This window comes from Colletotrichum orchidophilum (genome assembly GCF_001831195.1).
Source record: "Colletotrichum orchidophilum strain IMI 309357 chromosome Unknown Scaffold_160.1, whole genome shotgun sequence".
NCBI lineage: Eukaryota > Fungi > Ascomycota > Sordariomycetes > Glomerellales > Glomerellaceae > Colletotrichum > Colletotrichum orchidophilum.
The window spans coordinates 74449-97951 of record NW_019173116.1 but is presented as its reverse complement, the minus strand read 5'-3'; the positions used below and the strand labels follow the sequence as shown (position 1 = coordinate 97951).

General features: G+C 53.6%; 7 protein-coding genes across 7 annotated transcripts; 4 read left to right on the top strand and 3 right to left on the bottom strand.

Moving 5' to 3' along the window:
- Window positions 1-835: 835 nt before the first annotated feature.
- Window positions 836-2714, top strand: CORC01_12655 (eukaryotic aspartyl protease; the record flags this gene model as incomplete). Its single annotated transcript, XM_022624274.1, has 3 exons — window positions 836-1325; window positions 1389-2297; window positions 2356-2714. 3 exons carry the CDS (start codon window positions 836-838, stop codon window positions 2712-2714), a joined length of 1758 nt encoding a protein of 585 aa, XP_022469245.1.
- Window positions 2715-3018: 304 nt separating this feature from the next.
- Window positions 3019-4975, bottom strand: CORC01_12654 (heterokaryon incompatibility protein; the record flags this gene model as incomplete). Its single annotated transcript, XM_022624273.1, has 2 exons — window positions 3019-4496; window positions 4552-4975. 2 exons carry the CDS (start codon window positions 4973-4975, stop codon window positions 3019-3021), a joined length of 1902 nt encoding a protein of 633 aa, XP_022469244.1.
- Window positions 4976-5558: 583 nt separating this feature from the next.
- Window positions 5559-8996, bottom strand: CORC01_12653 (uncharacterized protein; the record flags this gene model as incomplete). The annotated part of the gene is made up of 5 exons (XM_022624272.1): window positions 5559-6456; window positions 6645-7032; window positions 7089-8327; window positions 8408-8606; window positions 8670-8996. The coding sequence occupies 5 exons, from the start codon at window positions 8994-8996 to the stop codon at window positions 5559-5561; spliced, it is 3051 nt and encodes a 1016-aa protein (XP_022469243.1).
- A 1811-nt stretch (window positions 8997-10807) lies between these two features.
- CORC01_12652 (SNF2 family domain-containing protein) lies at window positions 10808-14793 on the top strand (the record flags this gene model as incomplete). The annotated part of the gene is made up of 10 exons (XM_022624271.1): window positions 10808-11347; window positions 11494-12122; window positions 12196-12297; window positions 12354-12580; window positions 12650-12683; window positions 12740-12918; window positions 13031-14015; window positions 14089-14274; window positions 14444-14594; window positions 14698-14793. The coding sequence occupies 10 exons, from the start codon at window positions 10808-10810 to the stop codon at window positions 14791-14793; spliced, it is 3129 nt and encodes a 1042-aa protein (XP_022469242.1).
- A 5268-nt stretch (window positions 14794-20061) lies between these two features.
- Window positions 20062-20642, bottom strand: CORC01_12651 (uncharacterized protein; the record flags this gene model as incomplete). Its single annotated transcript, XM_022624270.1, has 2 exons — window positions 20062-20245; window positions 20482-20642. The coding sequence occupies 2 exons, from the start codon at window positions 20640-20642 to the stop codon at window positions 20062-20064; spliced, it is 345 nt and encodes a 114-aa protein (XP_022469241.1).
- On the top strand, window positions 20594-20965 carry CORC01_12650 (uncharacterized protein; the record flags this gene model as incomplete). The annotated part of the gene is made up of 1 exon (XM_022624269.1): window positions 20594-20965. A coding segment is annotated over one exon (372 nt), but the record flags the coding sequence as incomplete, so codon positions are not given.
- A 285-nt stretch (window positions 20966-21250) lies between these two features.
- On the top strand, window positions 21251-21472 carry CORC01_12649 (uncharacterized protein; the record flags this gene model as incomplete). The annotated part of the gene is made up of 1 exon (XM_022624268.1): window positions 21251-21472. One exon carries the CDS (start codon window positions 21251-21253, stop codon window positions 21470-21472), a length of 222 nt encoding a protein of 73 aa, XP_022469239.1.
- Between the last annotated feature and the right edge of the window lie 2031 nt (window positions 21473-23503).

Genomic DNA, 23503 nt, shown 5'->3' with positions numbered 1-23503 from the left:
AGGCATGGCTGTGAACAACGTCGAGGAGCACAGTAATTCCCATGCTGTGAGCTGTGTCGACCAATTCCTTGAGGTCTTCCGGGGGCCCGTAACGACTGTTAGCGGCGAAGAAGTTATTGATTTGGTATGAACCCCCTAGACACTGCACTGACAAGGGACGTAAAAGTCATCTGTGAAAGGAAAAAACGTGCGAACCATGCTACTTTCGAGACACAGTGGTTCCTTATCGTCGTCGGCTGGTTCCCCTCCCTTGGCGCGGTGACAGCTGGAACAGAAACAGGAACAGGGCATCGGCTAGTTCGCCTTCTCTCTCTCTCTCTCTCTCGCTCTCAGTCTTGGTCGATCTATTCAATCCTCATTCTCGTTTCCAACCTCTATTCTAATCACAACAATTCTCTTCTTTCGTTGCCTTTTCTTTTCTTCACGCCAATTTTTTCCCTTCGTCCTCAATCGTTGTCTGCGTCAACCGTCGAGTCTGCTTCTATTCAAGTCTTCCCACCTCTAAGCAGCCAAGGCGTGTTTTGCATCGCATTGTGTTTGCCGTTTGAAAGGCAGTCTTTCCTTTACGACTTTGCCGGTGGGATCTTCAATACTATTCTATCTTCAACAGCTTGCTGGGTCAGCTTTCTTTTTCTGATTTCTCTTCGTTTCTTCTCTTTTTTGTCTCTTCCAAACACTTGGTTCCCGATCTGTACGCTTCATTACCAGCGATCGAATCCATACCACTATAGCGAGCCGCCCACCCTTCATCAACTCGATCCAGCGCCGTTGCTTCCAGGTAGTTCTCATGTGGCGACGACAGCGATAGCACGCATCACCCTTTCCAGCGTCAGAAATGGCGCTTCTCTCATCCGCTCTCTTGGCTCTTTCGCTGGTCACTGGGACAAAAGCATGGCCTCAACTACCAACCGACGGTGTCAATTTCAGCACCCTCATGACACTCCCCGTCATCCCATATACCGCCGCACAACACCACAATGTCGATGTTGTCCCGCGCGGGCTCTCCCTTCCTGTGGACGAGGGCGACGGAGTCAATATAATGATGACACTGCCAGTAACTTCAAAGTCGAGGAGGAAGCGATGCACACATGTGCCTCGCAAAGTCCTACTGGACAATCTTCTCGGCGATGACTTGGAGGCTCTCCCCGCAGCCCCGGTGGTCAAGCCTCCGGTGCTGGTGCGGGGCCTGCCCGTTGATGATACTGTCGACGCCAACAGTGCTTTTGTCACACTGCCCGTAATTCACTCCACCAAGCGTGGTGTCTTCAGTCGACAGGTTGAGGCAAGCCTTGCTAACCGTTCCGATGTAGCATACTACGCCCAACGTGAGCAACAAGTTCCTTGCAGTAGCAGATGAGTCTTCCGAAGGCGAACTAACTCAAGAATAGTCAACATCGGCACACCCCCTCAGCCAGTCTACGCCCAGGTAGACACCGGTTCGTTTGAGCTATGGGTGAACCCAGACTGCGCGGCCCTCGCTGCCTCCGATCAACGCTTCTGTGAAGCCGTCGGCTTCTACGACACGGCTCGATCATCAACTGCTGTCTCGCTTCAGACCACCAAAACCCTCCGATACGGCATCGGCGCCGCAAACATCACCTACGTACGCGACAGTCTTGCCATCGCCGGCTCCCGAACGACGATGCAGCAGGTCCAGTTTGGCGTTGCTACCAGCTCCGAGGATCAATTTGCAGGGATTTTGGGCATCGGCTACGGCAATGGCGTGAACACTCGATACAAGAATCTCGTCGACGAGCTCGCCACCCAGGGGGTCACTCGCACCAAGGCCTTCAGCCTCGGACTGGGCTCCAAAGACGAACAGGAAGGGGCCATTGTCTTTGGAGGCATCGACACATCGAAATTCTCCGGCCCGCTTGCGCGCCTCCCGATCATCCCCGCAGACCAGGCCCCCGACGGCGTTGCCCGGTACTGGGTAAACATGAAATCAATTAGTCTCACTCCTCCGAGTCGCCGGGTTCGCATGTACCAAAACAGCTCGATGCCTGTCTTCTTAGATAGCGGCGCTACACTCACATTGCTACCCGAGGAGCTCGCCATCCAAGTAGCTACCGACTTTGGCTCACCTGGGCTCGACGCCAACGGATTTTACTCCATCTCGTGTACCCTTGTCGGACTCAACGGCACCATCGACTTCGACTTTGATGGGATAAAGATCCAGGTCCCTTACAAGGAGATGATTCGAGAGCTGCGCACAACCCCGCCAACATGCTATCTAGGTATCGTCCCCAATACGGACTTCACGTTACTGGGGGATACCTTCCTACGCTCAGCCTATGGTCAATCAAATCTGCTCTATCTTCATCAAACGAGTGTCAGGCTAACTCATATCTGCAGCTGTCTTTGATCTGGACACCAAAACCGCCTACTTGGCGCAGTACGTCAACTGCGGCACAAGGACAATGCCCATTAGCCGGCCGGAAGATATTGCGGCTATCCGAGGATTGTGTCCTCCTCCTGCCGGATCTACTGCTGTTCTTACACCACCAGAGGCTAGCGACACCACCACTTCGCCAGGGACGGGGACGGGTTCCGGTTCAGCATCTGGCTCGGGTGTGCAATCGAACCTGCCTACGAGTCCTGCTCCCAAGATGTCCGGGATGCCGGCGTCTGGCACGATTTCATCGACTTCGACATCAGCACCCAGCACTTTCGCTATTGTCTTGGGTATCGGCTTGGCAGTCATTTTGATGTGAAAAATGGATAGTCGAATGAGTCATTTTTGTGAGCAAGCGGGAATCCTTTGACCTACGGGCATCTTGAGCGGACCACTGGTGACATTTTTGGCGTCTGGAACGGCGGAGCCTTCGAACTTTCAATTCTTGCATTATAAGAGGGAGTTCTTCTTTACTCGGCGCATGGAACGACAAGCGAGCATTGCCAAAAGCCCAGCCATTGAGTACTTTGATACTAATGCAATTTGCCACGTAAACGTGGCTATTTAAAATATGCTGTCCCTGGTGTGCAAAGTGAACTGAGCTTATGCCCAATCGTCAAGTCCTATCTCAAGTTTATGTCCCTGTAAGTCGTACTTTTCCAGATATCCATATCTGTAAATGTTGCCAATCCGACCCGACGGTAGACGCCCCTGGATATTTCATCTTCAACTACCATAAGCGCAATAAGCATTTCGGCGTTTTCAGACGACGTTCTCCCAAGGAGCAAGTACTCAGGATCTCTATCCCCGATCTCATGCGAAATGTCGGGCAAATCGGGGTAATCTGTCACCCACTCTGCATCCTCATCAAAGTTGGACTGGTCCACATCGTCAAGTGTGAGGACACGGCACGACAAGACCACATTATGCGGCGAGGTACGTTCCTCCAAGAGATTCGTACTCCGGACCTTGGCATACTTCGTCGTGAGCAAGCCAGTGTAACGAATCTGCCCGTTCAAAGAAGCCCATGACCAGCTGGGCGCCCGGGTCGACTTCTTCTTTTCTGCATCCCCATCTTTGTCGCAGTCTTTCTTCGACCAAGTCAGCTGCTCGATAAACCATCTTTTCCATAACCCAAAGAAATTAGAGTCTCGCCACAAACTTTCGAGTTCCAGCGTGATACCCTTCAGCGCGTTCAGCCTGTCATCCGCTTCACCCAACAAGCGCTGTGAATACTGCTCAACCACAGTCATCCAGAGGTATCTCTGCTCCTCCTCTTGGACCCCAAACATTGACCCAGCCTCATCGTTGAACGCCAACCAAGGCAGACTGTCCAGTGGCTGCAAATACTCTAGGCCCTCACTGGTGACACCCCGCAAGTCGATCTCCTTACACTGCCACAAAAGCTCATATTCCGAGAAGAAGAGTATCCTGGACGACAACAAAAACTCCTGTAGAACCCACCCGCGCTCATCTATGGCATGTCTGGGTATATGCGTACCACTTCGAAGATAAATGGTTCCCAATGCGCCCGATATGGGAACGCGAAACTTATCTTTGGGCAAGTACGTCTGATCCATTCCAAGAAACCCATCTTGAGCCCGGACCGCGGTCCCAGCCGCAATCATGACGGCGGCATTCTTGTAGATCAGAGCCATGTCGCCAATTTCCTTCTTCTTGTCTTGGACGCAGTCCTGAATGATGCAGAATGCATCGACCCAAAGATATCTGAAACCAAGTCTCCGTGTGGCTACTACCGCATCCTTGACTGTCTGCTCCAAGTCGACCATTCTGATCTCCTCGGTCATCTGTTTCAGAGTGGTTTTGACGAGTTTGCCGTCTTGTTCACCGCCCCAGCAGTAACTCAAGGCGACGTACTTGCCTTCCTCTTCAACATCGTTGATGAATAGCTTCAACATGGGTGACTGGACAGTACCGACGTCAATAACCCGGGTTGGTAGAGCACTGTCTCGGCCGTAGCGGCATTGCGCATGGCCTTTACTGCACTCCTCGTACAGACGCGAAGCAGCAGAAAAACTAGTTTGGCTCTTCACGTCTCTCCGTAGAGGTCTCCTATACACGAGACTGGCAGCAGGATCTCCTGTATTCACCGTCAGACGTTAGACAGCTGTATTTTATGTTCTGTGGTCACATACCATCCGTTGTGTATGGGTGTACAGTAATGATAACTTTTCCAGATGGAAGACTGCCCTCCAGGACGTCAATCCATGGCGGTGAAACTTTGGTGTTTTTCATAGACGAGCGGTTGTGGAAGGTAAGAGTCTCATCTTTGTGCCAATTGTGATCATTATCACTCTTGACCTTAGCCAAGATGAAGTGGCAGAGCAAGCAGCCACTGGTAGCAGCGGAGCAAGTTTCCGTGAAGGTGGAGTGTTGAAGGCCGGACGTTGAGTTGAGCGCCCGCAGACCATTTTTCGAAAAGAGGAGCAAACAGGGGGAGCAGTAATTTTCAATCTCATTCCTTCCCCGAGTTCTCTTGGAGCTTGAGGGCGAGTCATCTAGGTCAATTTCGGACCGGCGTCGAGAGTGTACCGGCCTGTGCGGCAGAGATGCTGACATGGTGCCTTGCTGCGACACTTTGGGTAGCCAGAGCTCGTTCAACATGCCAGGGCAGCAAGTTGGACCGGATACTTATGTAATGGCAACTTGTATTATTGCGCCAGCGCCTGGCTTGCGAGGAAGAGACTAGGCACCCATGGGACGCCTTCCACGCATGTGGCGGAGCCTGCATGAAGGCAACCAGGCTAAGCACGGAATATGCAGGCTGTAGACAGCTAGGCGCCCAGGCTGCCCGAATTTCCTTTTCTCTCAACGTCTGCGCTTCGCCTTGTTAGGCGTGCTGCCACCCTCCAAGCATGAAGACGACTCGCCAACTGTGCGGTCCATAACCTGCTATTAAGCACACACAACTCCCTGTGCCTCAGTCACAGGCTACATTCATGCAGATAAAACTGATATTTCTGACTTCTATTGATCCGATAGGTCACCATGATATGAACATTCTATGAACAGGGTGAATTAAATTTTGTCTTGTTGTAGGTCAATGAATATTACTCCTCAACCCGATAAACCTTTTCACATAGGTAGCTGTCTCCGAGTTCCTGTGAACGCCCAACGCCAAACCCTAAATTCAAGGTGGATTTCACGAGCCCTTCTTGGTATGAATCTTCTCATGCCGGTGACAATCATTCAACCTCGCAAACGCCTTTCCGCAATTCGGGCAGGCAAAAGGCCTCTCGCCAAAATGACTCCTCATATGACCTTTCAAGTTGATATTCCTCGTAAAGCACTTGCGGCAAATCGTGCACGGAAATTTAGCCGTCTCGCGCCTCCTACTCATCTGCAAAAACACAGTCGGCTCCTCTCTGAGGTCGGGGTGATAGTTCCTGACGTGCCTCTCCCTGTCCTTGTTAGACGAGAACCCGACAGGCGCCGAGTTGCATGTGGGCAGGGGGCAGGCAAACGGCCTGTCGTGGCGGTTGTGGTGGGCTTTGCGGTCCCTTTCGGACTTGAACCCTTCGTAGAAGAACTTGCAGAGTGTCTTTTTGCATTTGAACTGGTTGGGACCATAGTATGTCTCCATTGTGTCTTGCCCACACATTTCCGTTTCCGGCATGTAGTCGTTTTCCAGGACCTTGCGGTGGGATTCGAGAGCGGCCTCCAGACGGTCGATGCCGACTTTGTTGCGGTCATCGATAGATCCCTTCTGGTGGGTGTAAATGTGATTCCATACACGAACGAGATTAGTGTAAAATGGGAAGGTGGTGTACGTTGACAGATCATCTTGCGGGAACTCCGGGTGTATGTCAGTGATCTTTGTGAGGTCGTCGTCATAGGCCAAAATAAATCTCTCCAAAGCGAGGCCAAATTCGGCGGCGAAATCACGATGTCGTTCGAGCCCTGCGTCAAAGTAGAAGTTGGGCGAGAAGATGTCATGGCACTCTGTGATGACGGTATCGATGTGCCTGTACCATTGAGGCACAGCATAGTCTTGAAAAGAGAAGTATCCCAATGGTATGTGGCGACAGCGTTCGGCTTCGCTGTAGTCGTCAGCTGAAAAGCAGCGTAGAGATAAATAGCGCAGACACAAAATGGCGAGATCACATTGAACGATTTTTGGGTGAATGTGTTTGCTACGAACAAGATGACTATAGTGGCTCGATCAGTTTGTTTGGTTCTCCCATGAAGGAAACGGTAGTAGGTACATAGGGAACGGAATTGGACTTACTCCTTGGCTGTTGAATGCATGAGACGAATCTCATCACCCGGCAAAACATCGACCAGCGAGCCCAGTAACTTATTGATGTTTTTTCTTCGAATCATGCGGCGATTAAAGTCGATCTCATCCTTCTCAAGGTCATAAGCAATGATGGCCTGTATTTCGTGCCATTTGAGCGGGCGATGGGCGCAGGCAAGCCAGCCAAGGAGCAGCTTAGTCTTGTCCCAGTGGGTTGGGGACTCGTTTAACATCTTCTTTTTGAGACTCTCCAATACCAGGTCGTACATTTTTGATAAGCCGTCAGGAAGCATTCGCGATGTGACTTTTTCGAGGAGTTCTCCCTTGGTCCATTGGTTCAGGAGATAATCCACAGCAAGGACCGCATAGAGAAAAGAACCTTAACATTATTGTTAGCGCAAGCCTAGAAGTGTACCCCTCGCCCGGCTCATATACCTTCGCTCTGCACCGAAACTTCCTTCTCGATCCGCTGTATCTCACTCTCTTCGAGGTTGAAATTCGGCCTAGAGACTGACGGAAATTCGGAAGGGTCGATCCTCCCCCTCACATGTCTGCGTGGCTTTACCGGCTCCGCTGGATCCATCCTGCTCTTTACATAGGTCTGTATATCCTGTCTGTTATCGGTGCGCATTAGTTCAACCTCGCCTATCAGTGGGCTGACGGTAGGCTTGGTCATGGCTGCTTTGACGTCGGGTACTGGTTGACTCATGAACAGCACGCGCAGCTGTCCCTGGTTGATATCGTCAAGCCGCGAGACTTGAGCCACCAAGAAGGATACTACCTGCCTGATATCCTCGCGGCAAGCGCACTCATCCAGCCCGTCCAAAACGATGTACAAACGAGGGTTGATCTCGAAAAAGGTCTCAATGAGGGAGAGACATCCTTCCGTGGTTGATAGAGTCGAGCCGCCGCTGCTCGCGATCTTGTCGTCGCAAAGAGGGAGGACGCAACCATTATGGTTGTTGCGATGGCCTAAACCGTCATATTCATCTTCACTTGCTTCATCTGGGTCGTGGTTGAGTACGTTGATTGCGGAGACAAGCTGGTGGACGATGCCCCTGAGGATCCCAAAATACGAGTTCAGCTCAGGGTCGGCGTCCTGGCAATAAAAGTAGCAAATTTGCACGTCAGGTCGTATGGATTTAGTCCTGATGAGCTCGTGCAAGCGGGTGACCACCAGTGATGACAAGATAGTCTTGCCCATTCCTTTCGGACCATGTACCCAAAGGGCAGAGTCTTTGGGGATGTCCTCGCGCATCCAGTTCGAGACGGGGTCGTATCGGGTGTATAGCCAGCGCCCCGTCTCCGGATACGGTTCCCTCTTTTTGACAAAACTCTCGTGCAACGTTTCCAACTTTGAGGGCGCGGCGATCCATCTCAGGACCTTGTCCTTTTGTTCCTGCTTCCTGGCCGCTTCGTTCTTTCTAAAGTCCTTCCACAATAAGTCGTACTGGTACGTGTACTCGTGGGATTTCCGGCGGAATTCATCGCTATCGAACATGATGCTGTCCTGAGGTGCCGCGAAGCCCGAGTCTACAGTGCGGAGGGCCCGTCGGTCTTGGAGGGGAGCTCCATGGGTTCGGATGAAATCTGCGTGGAGTTGGAGACTCGCTGCTAAGTGGTTGAAAGTCGACTCCAAGTCTTTCCATGTTGCTCTGTGCAATTTGACCCATACTGTAAATGCCATTCTTAGGATCAACGTCTCGCGCATTGCAGGCGGTAAATGAGGTGGCACAGAAAGTGGCTTTGCTTACGTGAACTGCGAAGAGAGAACAACTTGTATGCGGTTCTATGAAACACGGCAACGTCGTTGTAGATATTTAGGAGACATGTCCTGCCATTGACCGACTCTGCAAAGAATTGTTTATATTCCGAGAGAGGAAGGATCTTAATGCCCAGTTGTTGGTAAACCTCGAGTATGTGATCAAATGCCCGATCGTTGACGTTGGTCGTCTAGGTTAGGGTCAGATACATATTTTAGCAAGGGAATAGTGATGCGATGATGATTCATGGTACCTCAAGAAGAAACCTCATGGGTCCCCAAACAAATGCCATGATGCCCTCAACATCCCCCATTTCCCTGTCGTTGAGGACGTCTTGGAGTGAGAGCATGCCGCTGAGGAAGAGCTCGATCCTGTTGAGGTTCATGAGGGTCTTGCTCGTCACTTGTTTGCATTGGATGTCGCTGAGACTCCGGTATACATCGTAAGAGGTAGTCTTTCCGATCTTGTCGACATGAATGTCGTTGATTAGTGCCTTGGAAGTATCGGCGCTCTTCGCAAGTTGCACTTCCACGTCGACGTTGAGGTCTGGGACCCGGTAGGCGCCGAAGCCTTGGGCCATGGTTATTTGTGTGAAGTCGGCGAGCTCAGCGCTAGCTCCGGGACAAGTGTCGAATTGGCCACGGCCGCTAGGGGGGCTCGGGCTCCCGCAAGCCAAGTACGGGTACTAAACCTGGTTTGTGGTTGTGGACCGCGGAGCGACACAAACAAACCACACCAAAGCATGAATAAACTCAGCGGGGAAATGGGGAGGAATAGGGGGTAGAGAACCAAGTGGGGAGACCTGAAGAAGAAGAAGAAGAAGAAGAAGAAGAAGAAGAAGACGGAAAGAGAGTCTTTCGAGAAGGGGAAGAAACGAGACTGAGGATGGTTTCCACAGTCCACAACCAGCTTGCGTCAAGGTAACGGTCGACAGACATAATATGAGGCTGATGGTGTTCACAGCAAAAAGAGGCAGCCAGGCGTATATCTGAATGCTACCCCGTCCGGGCAACCCCTGCCCAGGTCCAACGTCTTCACAGGGGCATCCAATAATTTCTTGCCGTCGTCAGGCCCGCCTGGCAAACATGACAGGGGCACCAGGGATGCGTGAGGCGCTAGGCAGTCCCAGCACTGCCACTGCCACACTCTAGTCTCTTCTGCAGTCTATCCGTAATGTCTGTTGCTGTGTGCGTCACTGCCTATTCGTAGACAGGCTGGCTGTCTGCATGTGTGCGTCTATATGTCGCTCGACCTGCATTGTGCACTGCATCTGACCCCTGATGACCGACCTACCAGCACGAGTCCCGCGTGTCTTGCAACGCGCAGTCTCGCAGCCTGGCTCGAGATTGTCATGCCTCGCGGGCGCCTTGTGAGGGGCAGAGTTGCTTTTTCGCCTTGTTGGCTGCTGCAATGTCCCTTTTGTTTCGTAGGGCTGTTGAGCAATGTTGACTCTTGGGATTATAATTGGTAAGTATTGTACATTGACTACTAGTACCGTTGAAGCCGACTTAGCCGGTCGTAAGTTGCCTTTACTCTGTACGGATATCTACGGCAAGTCTTGCTAAGTGGTCCACATCAACAGTTGGAAATACCGCATCACAAGACTCGATCCGCGACATGGGAATCCCGCGAGCATAATCAATCTACGTCATCCTCAACCCTACCGGAGCCGTCTCCGGTGTCTATTCTCGAGAACAAGCATCAGCAGGTGGATATTTCCCCATCATTTGACCTCATTCCGGGCTAGTGAGGCTCTTGAAAATGCCCCGGTCGGAGGACTCCGAGCGGTTGGGGCGGAGCAACCGTCGGTGAACCGGGGTGCCGGGGGGCCTTCGGGGGCGGTGCAAAGCGGGTGCGAGAATAACCCTAAGGGCCCTGAGGGCCCCCCTAACGAGACTAGAAAGACTAAGAAAGTGGAAAAAGTACGCCGTGTGGGTTGTGCGCGTCCGGAGCGCAGCCAGAAGTCTTCGGCGAAGTGCGAACCACCAACGGGAAGCACGATCGCCTTCATCATCGTCCGCGCACTGCGCCTCAAGGAGGGAGACTGCACAGCAAACGGCCGCATTTGATTGCCTCACGTCACCGGCCATCATGTGGTCAAAAATGGTTCGCCCGGCGCCTTCTCCTTGGCCGCAAAGAGCCTCATCATGTTGTTTCTCAAGGCACTGGCTGCATGAGAAGCACACAGTTGGAAATTACGGTTCGACCTGTTTGCGAGACAGACTTGACAACAGCCCGTCTGTTTGATTAAAGTTATTCGAAGCTTTCGCTAACTTCGAACAATCTAACCTGCAACTTCGGGATCAACTCCGAAACAGACTTTAGTCTCAATCACTCATCGATACACTAACTTGACCAAGCGCCTTGAGTCCCTGGCAACCCCTGGCCATCATGTCGTCGCTGAAGAGACTTCTCAATGAGGAAGATGAGGATCTCCAGTATCCCAACCCGTCGTCCGTCTCCTTATACGGCCCCATCACGCCAATCTACCAGGGCGGCGTCCAGGATGACGCGTACTCTGGATATTACCCACGCCAGACCTCCTTCCATAGCTTTGACAACTACACCACCCAGGGCAGCCAGGAGGAGATGCCCATCATCGAATACCAGTCCTCCGTGATAGGCGTGTTCGACCGAATCCTCCCCGGCTTTAGCGTCGGTGATCAACTTGGGGCCCTCAATTTCGGCGACGGAACCGAGGCCGCGGCCTACGACCTGGACGACGACTTGGAAACATGGGGTCGCAACACCACACAGTCTCCCTTGTTGGGGGCTTACAGCTCACCCCAGCCGTCGAGCTACGGGTCGTCACAGGATTCCCTGACCGTGACCCACTCGCCTTCACTCTTCCCCGATTCCAGCATCGCGGGTTCGGACGTGTGTTCATCGACGGCGGGGGATGATGACGCCGACAAGGTCTGCTACGGCATGGTAAGACTCAAACTCATTTCATCAAGCCTCTTGATTGTCTAGATCTACTTTCATTTGCCCTTTGTTCCACTCCTCCTTCCCCCCCCCCCTTTTTTCCCCCCTCTCTTGACAAGGTGGAAAAGATAAGCCCGACTCATCAGTGATAGCTCTACAATGTAGACGTTAAATTGATAGGTGACATGGCCGTGATCGACACCAAGCTGCGCGAGTCCAGCCAAGCGTCTGCCCCCGGCAGGACAGCCTACCAACGCTTCACACTCAGCGAGCAACAAGAGCACGTCCTCCTCGTCTTCAAAGACGACGCCACCGAGTTCGGCTACCTCCGCTCCGGACCCGGCAAGGTCCTCTCAAGGCTCCTCAGCCAAGACGCCCACGTCGACTTCGAGCCCATCGCCCCGACCAATGCGCTCCGCGAGACCATCGCCCGCGCCAAGAAGCCCGTCGAGGCCATGGTCAAAGTCGACGTCAACGTCTACGGCCCGCGCGCCGCGGCGCGGACCGTTGGCGCTAAGCTGTCCGAGGGAAAACTCTGGTTGCAAAAGTCGGACCACGCGCGCCAGGCCCTCTGCTACGAGAACCCGCATGTTCTCAAGATCCAGGGCGGCGAGGAGTTGCAAGAGGGAGATATCAGCAGCGTTAACGGCGGGGTGCCGGCTGGACGGCAGCCGCGCGAGGAGAGGTTGCGGCGGATGATGATGGAGGTGTACGACTCGACCGAGAGGCGGCAGTTCAACAGGGAGCTTGGTGACAAGCGGCTGAAGAATGATTTGCTGGAGTAAGATCTGCCTTTGGGTTATCACTGACCACACCCCCTGATCAAGATGTCATGCTAAACCGTCCGCACCCAGCCATCAACAAGAGGCGCTCGCTTTTATGTTGGAACGAGAGTCTGGTGACATACCCCTCTCATACCGACTGTGGAATCCTGTAACAGTAGAAGGCCAGGAGTGGTATGTTCTCTACACTTTCCAAATTCCAAGGCGTCCTTCTGAGTTGAATCCGCTAGGTACCGCCACAAGATCACAAACGTAAAGCAGATGACCAAGCCAGATGAGAGGGGCGGCGGCATCCTCGCCGATGAGATGGGCATGGGCAAGTCCTTGTCCATCCTCTCTCTCGTCGTCAAGACCCTAGACGACGGCCGAACCTGGGCCGTCGGCGAAGATGAGAGCAGCGAGAAGAATAAGGACCTACACTACTCCGGATCGACCCTCGTAGTGGTATCGTCTGCTCGTGAGTGCCCTCAAGTGACGAACGACCCAAGTGCAAAGATTGAGCCCAGAGCTTACAATACTTACCTAGTCCTCATCTACAACTGGATAGACGAGATTGAAAAGTAAGTAACAATGGTTGTTACCCCTGCGTCACATTGTCACGTCTAACACTCAAAAGACACGTGGACGGAAGTCTGAAGTACGTCAAGTACCACGGCCCGAATCGAGAAAAGGACATCGACAAAATCAAGGGCTCCGACGTCGTCGTGACAACCTACAACACCCTCTCAGCGGAATTCGAAAAGAAATCCTCCATCCTGCACAAGATTGGCTGGTACCGAATTGTCCTCGACGAAGGTAAGCTCTCCTCTCCCCCCCCCTTGACTCCGAACCCCCTATCTCACCTCCCATCCAATTCCTTACGACACCAACCCCATCATCCACAACAAACTGACCGACCACAACACAGCACACATCATCCGCCGCCCAGCAACAACATTCTACCACTCCTGTACTCGCCTCTACGCAAGATCCCGCTGGTGCCTCACCGGCACCCCCATCCAGAACAAACTCGCCGACATCGGCGCCCTCTTCGCCTTCATCCGCGCGACCCCCTTTGACAACCCGGCCACCTTTCGCCGCTACATCGAAGTCCCCTTTGATCAAAGCGTCGATAACCTGCAAAAAGTAAAGGAGCGCCTCATAACCCTCCTCGAATCCCTCTGCCTCCGCCGCACAAAGAACATCCTCCACCTCCCCGGCCTCTCGGAGCGCGTCATCGAGCTCGACTTTAGCCCAGAGGAGCGCGAGCAGTACGACAAGACCAAAAAGATCCTCATGCGTATCATTAAGCAAAAAGTAGGCGAGATCGAAAAGAGCAGCAAGTTCGGCCTCTTCCAGGCCAACCTCCAGATGCGCATCCTCTGCAACCACGGGACCTTTCAGAAGCCCTTTTCCTGGGGCCGGCGGAGCTACCGCCTCTACCGCCTCGACGAGCGCGAGGCCGCCGTCTCGGCGCTGGGGCAGAACGCGGAGATTACCTGCGACGGGTGTCGCCAGCCTATGCCCATCCTCGGCTCCGGCAGGCTGCGCAACGAGTTCGACGAGCAGTGCGCGCACGTGTTTTGCTCCGAGTGTCTCGAGGACTCGGACCTGTCGTCGGCCTCGACACCGGCCCTTGGCTCCCATGGCCGGCACTGTCCCGCCTGTGATAACTGGATGAGGTTGGCCAAGACGCAGCGCCCCTCTGCTGCTACTGCTGCTTCTGCTGGCTCTGTGACGGTTCCGTTGGTCAGAGTCGACGGGCCCGGGGTGGATGCGGTGGGAATGTCCGACGGGTCTACGCAGACGACGTCAGGCGCAGACGAGGCGGATTACTTCAACACGGTGGGATACTCTACCAAGATGGAAGCCCTGATCCGTGACGTTCAAGTGGACGTCTCAACGACCAAGAGGTAGGTTTTTCGCTTGTTATTTGTACATCTATCTACTTACTCGGCAACTCACTGACTCCCATCGGGAAAACAGCATCATCTTTTCTTGCTGGACGAGAACGCTCCACCTCGTCGCAAAACACCTCGAGAAAGTCGGCGTGAAGTACCACAAGATTGACGGCGATTGCCCGCTGTCGCAGAGACAGGAAGTCCTGGGGCAATTTGCAAAGGACGAGGAGAAGAGGGTTCTCATCATGACAACCGGCACTGGTGCCTTTGGGTAAGTGTTGCCGCCTACTTATCATCAACACTGCTGTCTCTCTCTCTCTCTCTCTCTCTCTCTCTCTCTCTCTCTCTCTCTCTCTCTCTCTCTCCCTCTCTATCTCTCTCTCTCTCTCTATCTCTATCTCGCTCAGAGGTATCCACACTGACAACGATACTTCTCATAGTCTGAACCTCACCTGCGCCAACCGCGTCTTCATCATCGAGCTACAGTGGAACCCCAGCGTCGAGAACCAGGCGATTGCCCGAGCGATTCGCTTCGGCCAGGGGAAGAAGGTTCTCGTCACGAGATACATCATCAAGAGCACGGTTGAAGAGGTAAGCCAAAAAAAAGCTCTTTCAAGGAGTCAATGTCAATCCGTACAAGCGGCTTGCGTCGAAAGCCTTACTTTGGCTGATGAGTATGTTGCACATGTTGCAGGAAATGAGATCGCAGCAAAACGTCAAGAAGGAACTGGCGACAATCGGCTTTGGCAAGCCTGCGTCTGATGCCAGCGACGAAATGGATCAGTCATGAAGACTAGGTAGCTAGGGATGAGGCCTTTTTTTTGGTAATCTGATGTTGAGAGGGCGGATTGATTCACGTCTTGATGAACTTGATGGCGGTGTTTTCGAATACTTCATTTCTATGGCAACGAAAAAAGGGCTCTGCAATGCGATGCAGGCATCTCGCTTTGTAGCATCTTTTCCAAGGGCCAGCATCTTCTTGTTTGTAAGCTGCGCTTCGACTTGATAATTGCTCATAATAATACCCAATTTATTCTCTTCGTCTTTACTTTGGATTTTTTCCTTAGTCTTGTGAGAGTATGTCTTCGGCATAGGCTTTACCCATTCCTTAGAGCTGGTAACAGCATGTCTGAGTCGTTCATCCGCGCTATGAGATGTAGATGCACACCAAGTGCTGCTTAGTTGACAGTTCTGAGGCACTGTTTAGATTCACTTTGGCGTTCTCAGAGGACACTTGGTCATCAGCATTGCCCTCCCGAGGCAACTTGGGAGGACTAGGCTCGCGCTACGAAACATGTCCCTTCTAGAATTGAGAGTCGAGCCTCACAAAAGCCGTCAACTTTGCGGCAAATCGGGAAGCCTTCGGGAAGGTCCCGCAACACTAACTGATCGTTTAGACAAAAGTCACCCCCGAAGCTTCCATGACGTTCCGCCGTCGCAGTACTCGCCGTCGCGGCGATCACGAACGACCCTTGAATTGTCGTTGGGCGCGGTCAGACGGACGATCACGACAGCGATCAGCGGGGGGCCAGGCCAATCCAACAGATTGTCGAACCCTCCGTGCCACTCCAACTGCCGATAACCTCCGAAGATCACTTTCGAGCCAAGATGCAGAGATCAACCCGAGAAAACACAAGGGCCCTGGCCTGGAAGGAAAAAGAAGGAAGCAAATGCCAACCGCTCGCTTCTCGCTTGCGCCATACATTGTTGGGTTCCACCCCGTCGTAAACTGTCAGGACTGCACAGAGGAAACTAACTGCATCTTCATCTAATCAGCCACCGCACCCGAACTAAAGCCGTGTCGCCGAAAATGCTCCTTATTCTTCCAAGAAACTACTCCGTGATATTGGATTGATCGGCGCCGATCGACAGACCGAAAGACGGCCGGTGAGCACGCTCACGGGTTCGTGGCGTGGCCCGGCGTAGCCACATCCCACCGGTAGAACGGCCGTCCACTTGGCCCAAAAGCATGTCGAGTGACCAAGCCAAGAGCCACACCATCTGATGAACCCAAAGGTGAGGGACGGCCGTTGAGTTTTTGAAAGCTGGGAATATGATAGTTTGAAGGAGAGGTGTCGCGCCTGTCAGCCAGTTGTTGAAGCAACAAAATGGCTCTGCGAGCGTACTGGGCATGTTGGCGACGGGGGGCTTGCTAGTCAGCGGGACATTGCCAGTCTCCTGAAAAGAAGCATTTCCCATAGGAAGGCGAGGGCCAGAACAAAGACCGCCCAACATGACTCGATGTGGCGTGGTTCAAGCCGACGTTGAGAGGCGACCAAGTCCAGGAACGGCAGTTTGCACTTGTCCAAGGCCACCAATGATGGCCATGGGCAAAAGGGAAATGGCGCGGGAATTTTGACCAGTGGCGACTCCCAGGCGATGCCATTCGCCCGGCTTAGACCAGCGACATTCGAAAGAGCCACACTCACTTCTTTCTCTGCACGACACAGGACCCCTTTCTTTCTAGCGACGCTGCTTAGCAGCGGCAAAGGAGAATTATCCGCGACATGGAACGAGGGATTGGTATGGCCAGAGTCTGCATGTTCTTTGTGTGGGTGGGTGTGTGGGCCAAGCCCAACAGGCACAACGCAACGAAGCCACGAGCGGATTTGGCTCAAGGAAAGCCAAAAGTAAATGCAACCAATCACCACGATCGTGGCGGAAAGCAAGGCTCTGGCTACAAAATGCCCTGCTGTAACCGAAGTCCTTTGGCGTGGCGATTGCATCTCGGCGAGAACAACATATTCAAAAGAGTTTTCTCTGCAGAGGATCCTATAGAGTGTCGTGACGAAGGTAGCATCATGTTCAATCGAGGTTCCAGCGTCGGCCCATTGTGCGCGCAGTGACGCAAGGACGACCGGATAGGCAATGAGCTGCCATCTGGTTCGTGACGCCTACGACGAGCCCAAGCTGCCGGGTATGTATAGGAGCAGCTGGTGGTGTGGTTTGTGTGTGTGTGTGTGTGTCTGCGCGCGCGCGCGTGTATGTAGGTGGTGTGCATCAAGTTGTGACGATGAGCCAAGTCGATTCCTACATCGGATAAGCAACGGTCATCGGATGCCAGACTTATTGCCGAGGGCATCGACGTCTTTCTTCCCATTTGCCGTTATCAGGTCTCGTTCTCTACTACATAGTCGGACAATATTTGACTTGCATTTACAGCTAGAACAGGGACGCCCGCTGGCCCAGTGCAGTAGGAATTGTGACGGATACGGCGTCAAGATGCCTCGGCGACTGCGTCTCACATCCTGAGGTTTCCGGAAAGGACGGCAAGTCACCCAGCAGAGCTCTGTCAGTGAACGCCGGCAGAGGTCTTCCGGCTCTAGATTTCGGATGTATAACGCCAATCACACACGTCCCAGCAGCAAATATCCCACACAGTGAGAAGGGGAGCTGCGGCAGTGAGACTTGGCGTTGGTGGGACAAATTACATCGATTATCCGCGGCGAAGCAGACCGCCGAGTCGATTGTACGCTTCATGTGCGCCGTTGGATTCGACTTGGTGGATCGATGAACCAGGAAGGGAACTGCTGAGCCCTAACGAAACGTGTATTTTGGTTTCCGTCGCTTACCAGTGGGCGACGTTCTTGATTAGATGAATCAGCCCTGACAAACCATAAGGCGAAACAATACTGCGACTTTCGAATCAATGGTCGAGCCGCAGCCCTGGGGCGAACCTGGAGCACCTACGTCACGAGCAAAGAGCCCAGCGAATGTCACCCGCGTCTCTGGACCACTGGCATACGCAGCTCGAGGAGTATGCACGTGAGCGGCGTTGGCATTACGCAGACTTTCTGTCTTTGTACAGTACGAAGTGGCCCAACACGGTCCCGAAGGCTTCGAGGGCCAAGAAACCAGCGGACGGTTGCCGGATGGCCAGCAGTATCAAAACGTGTATCCTCCTTTAGCATCCTTCCGTGATTCAGTCTCAAAGCCGAGGGTCACTCCGCCCAATTGGGCCGAATGACTGGAGCAATGACTGAAGAGAACGGGATTGATCGGCAAATAGAAGGACAAGACTGAATTTGCCCAATCCCCAAAGATGCTTGCAAGGCATGGCTAGTCCGAGAACAGGTAGATACAAGAGAAAAATCTGGGGTAGACAGGGGTGGCACGCTGCCGGGACTATGACCAGGGGTGTCAGGTGCTCACATTCGGGGGTGGTGGTCGGCTGTCTTTCGACGGGAGGAATGGTGAATGAGCTCTCCCTCTGGTCCCTCTCAGTTGGATGGCGTTGTTGCGAATTGCTGCGCCGACTGTCGGTTTGGGGTTCGATTTGGAGAATGCCATGCGTGTGCTAGGATAGCTGGATGCCGGCCAGTTGGTGGGTTGGCTCGGTTGGAGAAGCACGCCGGCCTGGAGATTCTGGTGCTTGACACTTGCCGTGCCATGTGAGTTTCCGATGGCTGGATTGGTCTGGTAGACAAGCTTGGGTAATCTTGGAGCTCTATACTATGCTTCTCACTCCCTTCGTCTTCCCACCCACCCACTCACTGATCCATCCATCCATTCCGTACTAAAAAGTGTGAGCGGATTTGGAGTTATTGTGCGTGGCCCTGGCTGCTGTGGAGGGTTCGTCGAACGGCCAAGGAGGGTGGTGCGGTGGGAAGCAGTGCGTGGTCCAGGAACACTGGTCCTCCTCTCAGATTTGTCACCGGCGCTCGAGAAACGTTCCATACTTGAGACAGCCGGCCAAGACGACATGATAGGCTGCCGGAAACAAGGGCACATAGCCGCGACGAAAGCGGTTGAAGCTGCAGAAAGTCTGTCTCCATATTGGTCGTCGTTCAGCCAGGGAAAGGCCGAACGGCCAGCTGCTGATGGGTGGATGGGTGGATGGATGAATGCCCGTTTGCACAGCCTCAAAGACGGTACCGATTCTTAGTGGCAGGCCAAACCCAACATCGGGGTGAATCGGTAAAGGACACCAGTCGAGACGAATTAATTGACGGCTCTTGTTTCAATGGCTGTGATCCGTCGTCGTCCATGTGTGGGCCCTGGTTCTCGGCGCACCTGATGCAATGCATTTTTGCAATTGCCTTGGTCCAAGCCCAGCATCGACCGGAGATACGCACCCTTATTCCAGGATCACTAGCGGCAGCTCGCTTTCTTCTGTTGTCTCTTCACGAATGTTTACAGTGGACCGTTCTGCAACTCCCAACGCAAGTGTTCTTGTTGACTCGGGGGTAGGGGGGACATCCTTCGTCAATGGGGAAGGGTTGCACTCTGACCTGCGGCTAGGGTAGAGCCCGATACCCCTCGATGATTAGAGTAATTTGGGGAAAAGTTGGAGAACCGTCTGCAGTCGAGAGAAGGGTGACAGTGCCGAGCCGCGAAGCTATGTCGTACAGACGGTTGTTTCGACGCGGCCATGTCTACCGGAGCAGAAGAGACTGCCTTGTAGTTCTAATCTCCGTCAACGAGTGTTATACCGGTCGAAGATATAATCTCCTGTTGTGGCTTCGAGAAGGTAGCGGCGGGACAAATGGAGCCCAAGCTTCGAAGCTTGCAGAGCACCAGGTCAAAACATCCTCTGTGAAGCAAGCTCCCGTACTCTCGCCGGCGGAAGCTACCATGCACCTTCGCAGGATTCGTCGAGAGCTTGCGTGAGGGCCCTACCACACCATTGAATCCTTGCAGTCGTTCCACGACACCTCGAGGAAAGCTAATCCCCATTCCCCACATGCTGCCGTAGATAGTACCTAGTGCATGGTACGTGCTGAGATTTGCGATGCTTGTCTCTCGATGAATACCAAGCCGGCGGGCGTTGGTCGCGGGATCGCGCGAGAGTTTGTATTGATGCGAAGATGCAATTGATAGGCCTCGAGATCGGGAGCACAAGCTGCAATTATGAAGACTGAGCTTGCTGCAGCCGCTGCGAGACAGGGAGCAAGGACGGGTGATAGGCCGCCCAGGATGCACTCAGGAAGTTAATTTAGACTGTAATGGATGGATTCGCTGGCATTTAAACATCGTCGCCAGACAGCCGTGAAGTGTGGCATCTGGTTTAGAACACCTAGGCTATTGGCATCCGTTCCTGGCGCAGACCAAAAGGACGTCAGTTATTTGCGCCGCGGCGACGCTGATCCTCGTTGCCGTTGCGGGCCACGCTTACCGTCTTCCCACTTGAAGCCCTAGACCTGGCGCTGAAGGTGAGCTGGTGTCTGAGATAGAACACCGGCAGCGGCATCCCTTGACGGGTGCCATCAGAACGCTTGACGCAACTGGAAGCCGTCGAAGGGCTAGGTAGCGAAAACAATTTATTTTCAAGCATGCTACGGATACAGCTCCACGTATCATCACGTACGAGGATGAGATGGCATTATTGCTGGCTGCGTCCAAGGATGAAATGTCCGTCTCCCCAAGCAGGTAAGCCGGTGTCCGACCTCATATCCCTGAGCTGACAAAGTATCGGAAGAGGTCACAAGGACACCAGACGAGGGTGTGGGACAGGGGTGGCTGGTTAAGCCGTTGGTACCCCAAATCGCTAGGCTCGCTGCTGTGCCCTGACCCGGTCCGGGCGTCGCCGTGGACAGAGGCGGTAACGGTAGCGTAACCGTAGCGTATCCGTAGCGTGGGCGCTGTCAAGATGTTGGCGGCATCGCCGGCGTCTACTGCCCAGACGTTTTCTCTCATCATGGCAGCAAGATTCGTTTCAACAGTGTGGGCTGGACAACGCAGAGCGACGGGGTCCTTCAATCTCGTATCCTGTATCGGGCGATGCGGGCATGGTAAGCGAGCTCACGACAAAGTTTCGACAGCTCTGGATTCTGAAGAATGTGTTCAATGTTGAGTTCCATCGGAAAGCGCGCGAGAGAGCCCTGCCCAAGTCTGGTTACCAGTCACCGACGGGCTCCCCCCAGCATGACATGTCGTTAACAGGAGGTTATTGCGAGGGTTCCTTGGAGAAGGGCACAAAAGCCCACACAAGCGATTCGCCGTTGACCAACGAAGGCCGGTAGCCAAGCCACTCCACCCATTTACTTGCAGATGGGTAGGAATTATTGCGTTTTCCCGTCGTCCAATTCTAGTCTGCAACCCTGGAGCTCCACCGACGTAACAGCAACGTGTGAAGGTGTGCGAGCTGAGACCTTCGGCCCATGTCGAAGACGCACAGTGAATACCAGACTAGCCCAGCACTGTCAGAAATACATCGGAGGTGGGATGGCGTAAGTACCTGATTGAGACTGTCCCTTTTTTTGTGCGTCTCCGGGACCAAGGCGGCTGGATAAGATCGACGGGTCCCCATGGGCCTCGACTTTGTCCCTCTTGTGTTGGAACCGTTATTAATAGAGTACAGATCGGAAGGTTGTGTGGTCGCTGCAACTTGTAATAGGCAAGAGTCTGGAAGCTCTTTTCCAGGCGGGCACTATCTGTACATTGATACAAGCGCGGCTCGCACCCCGCAGGCCTGTGAGGTTCTCGAGACTGCGGGAAATACAGCGACGGCGACATTTGATAGAGGTTGATAATCATTGCCCCGATTGGAGCCGAGGCCTGGATATTGACCAGCACAGAAAGAACGTTTGCGAGTATATGCCAGCCGGCCGCCTACAAGGCGTCCGGAAAGGTGAGATCTCCCCCTCCGTTTTCTAAAGCGTGAGGAAAATGCGTGAGTGACGGGATGTAAATCAGTTCCCTGCGGCAGGGCATATTGGTGCCATTATCGAATGAGATCATTCTTCCTATGAGCGCAGCGCAAATAATGGAGGCCCAAAGTAGGAAGCCCGTTGAACACGCGCAGTCGAGCAGTCGAGCAGTCGAGCACATCCGACATTGGCTTTTGACACGGTATCTCTCGGCCCGCCTGTATACGCTATCTCTCTCTCTCTCTCTCTCTCTCTCTCTCTCTCTCTCTCACCCTCTCTCTCACCCTCTCCCTCTTCTCATGCGTGCTTAGATGAGTTACCATGCAAGCAAATGTTTTCGTGCAAAGATCTGGAGCAGTGACGCAGCGTTGGTATAGTGGAGGAACCTGGATCGCGGGTACTACCAGGCAGGCCCTGCTAGTTCCGTGTGACTCTTATTCTCGCGATTGAGGCGCCATGGGATTTTCTGTTAGTCGGGCCCTCTGTCCAGGTGTATCGGTCTGTGCCATTGGCGCATAACAACGGGCGACGGGCACATGTGGACATCTGCAGTCGAGCGGAGACAAGTGGCATCAGTGTCTCGCGTTTCTAGTCTGCCCGTTGACAGCGAGTCAAAACCGTGCTTGTGTGAACAAGAGTTGGACTGCCGGTATATGATTGTAGCAAGAGGCTGATGCTGATGACGGCGGCTGAGAAGACAGCAGAATCCGCTGACGACTCTGTTCGGGTACGGCGACCGATAGAGTGAGCCTGTAGGGCGCCATGTCGTCAATGAGCCGATCTGACAGACATTGGGAGATGTTTAACGGGCAGCGTAAGTGGAAGTCTGCAGTCATCTCGTCCGTTGCTTCATCTCTGTGTGCCGTGAGGGTGTGCAACTGCCGCTGTCGTCATTGGATGGGTAAGCAGCTGAAACTGTTATTTGCGCTTCGGGGCACGGTGGCCGTTCACATTGCAGAGTTGGTCGTCTATTGTCCAGAGGCGGCGAGATATGAAGTCGGCTCAGCTGCCTGGCTAGGCGGGAAGCAGGAGAAAAGCAACCCACTCGCCGCAGCCGAGATGGGTCCAGCATTGCTGGATCCGTGCGTGTCCGTATCTGGGCTTCCCGTGGTGCACCGATAGCCGTATCGGAGATATTGCTGTCAAAGTCGATGGCTGGGCCGAGCTATGGCCTTCTGGTGGACTGAGCAGGAGGTTGGGCCAGGTTAGGATGTGCTCAAATGATCTATGGAGGGGGGGCAAGGCCGCTTGTGTTGAAGAACTGGTGGTGGTTTGTGACAGTGGCGACAAGTGGTAGGTGGTGGAGAAGAATCGTGGAGACCTTGGGCTATGGGGCCTATGGGTGGCTCGGTGAGGAAGCAAATGCCCACTCCAGATTGGACTGTGACAAGGTGGAGTCTGTGCCCAGGGCTCGGAACCTGGAACGAAAGACAGGGCTCAAGACGGAGTGACATGACAGCTGGCCGTGATTCGGTCATGGCTTCCTGTGATGCGGCGGCGGGGTGGGTGGATGCCATCCATGGACCATGGTCGTAGTTCCAATGTTGTTGCGGCCGCCGGTCCACGTCGATTTCTCGAAAAGACAACCCGATAATACCTTAGTGTACAGATGCGGATAAGGAAAGAAGAAAGGCCCGAGAATCAAGGCAACAGGGGTCCTTCCGTCCTGCGCTTCGCAGGTAGGCACGGCGGTACCTGGCCCCGAGTACCTAAGGTAAGGTAGACTGTTGCTGGTGGGGCGGGGTCCTGCTTTTGACGCTTCATTGGTGACCACGTACTGACAGCTTGAGGATGCGGATTGTGGATCGTGCCTTCTCTTGGTGTCTCTCTTGTTCTTTCTACGGATACGCGAGTGCTAGGAATTCGAATGGGAAGCAGCAATATGAAGCTGCCCTGGCAGCAGGAGAGGCT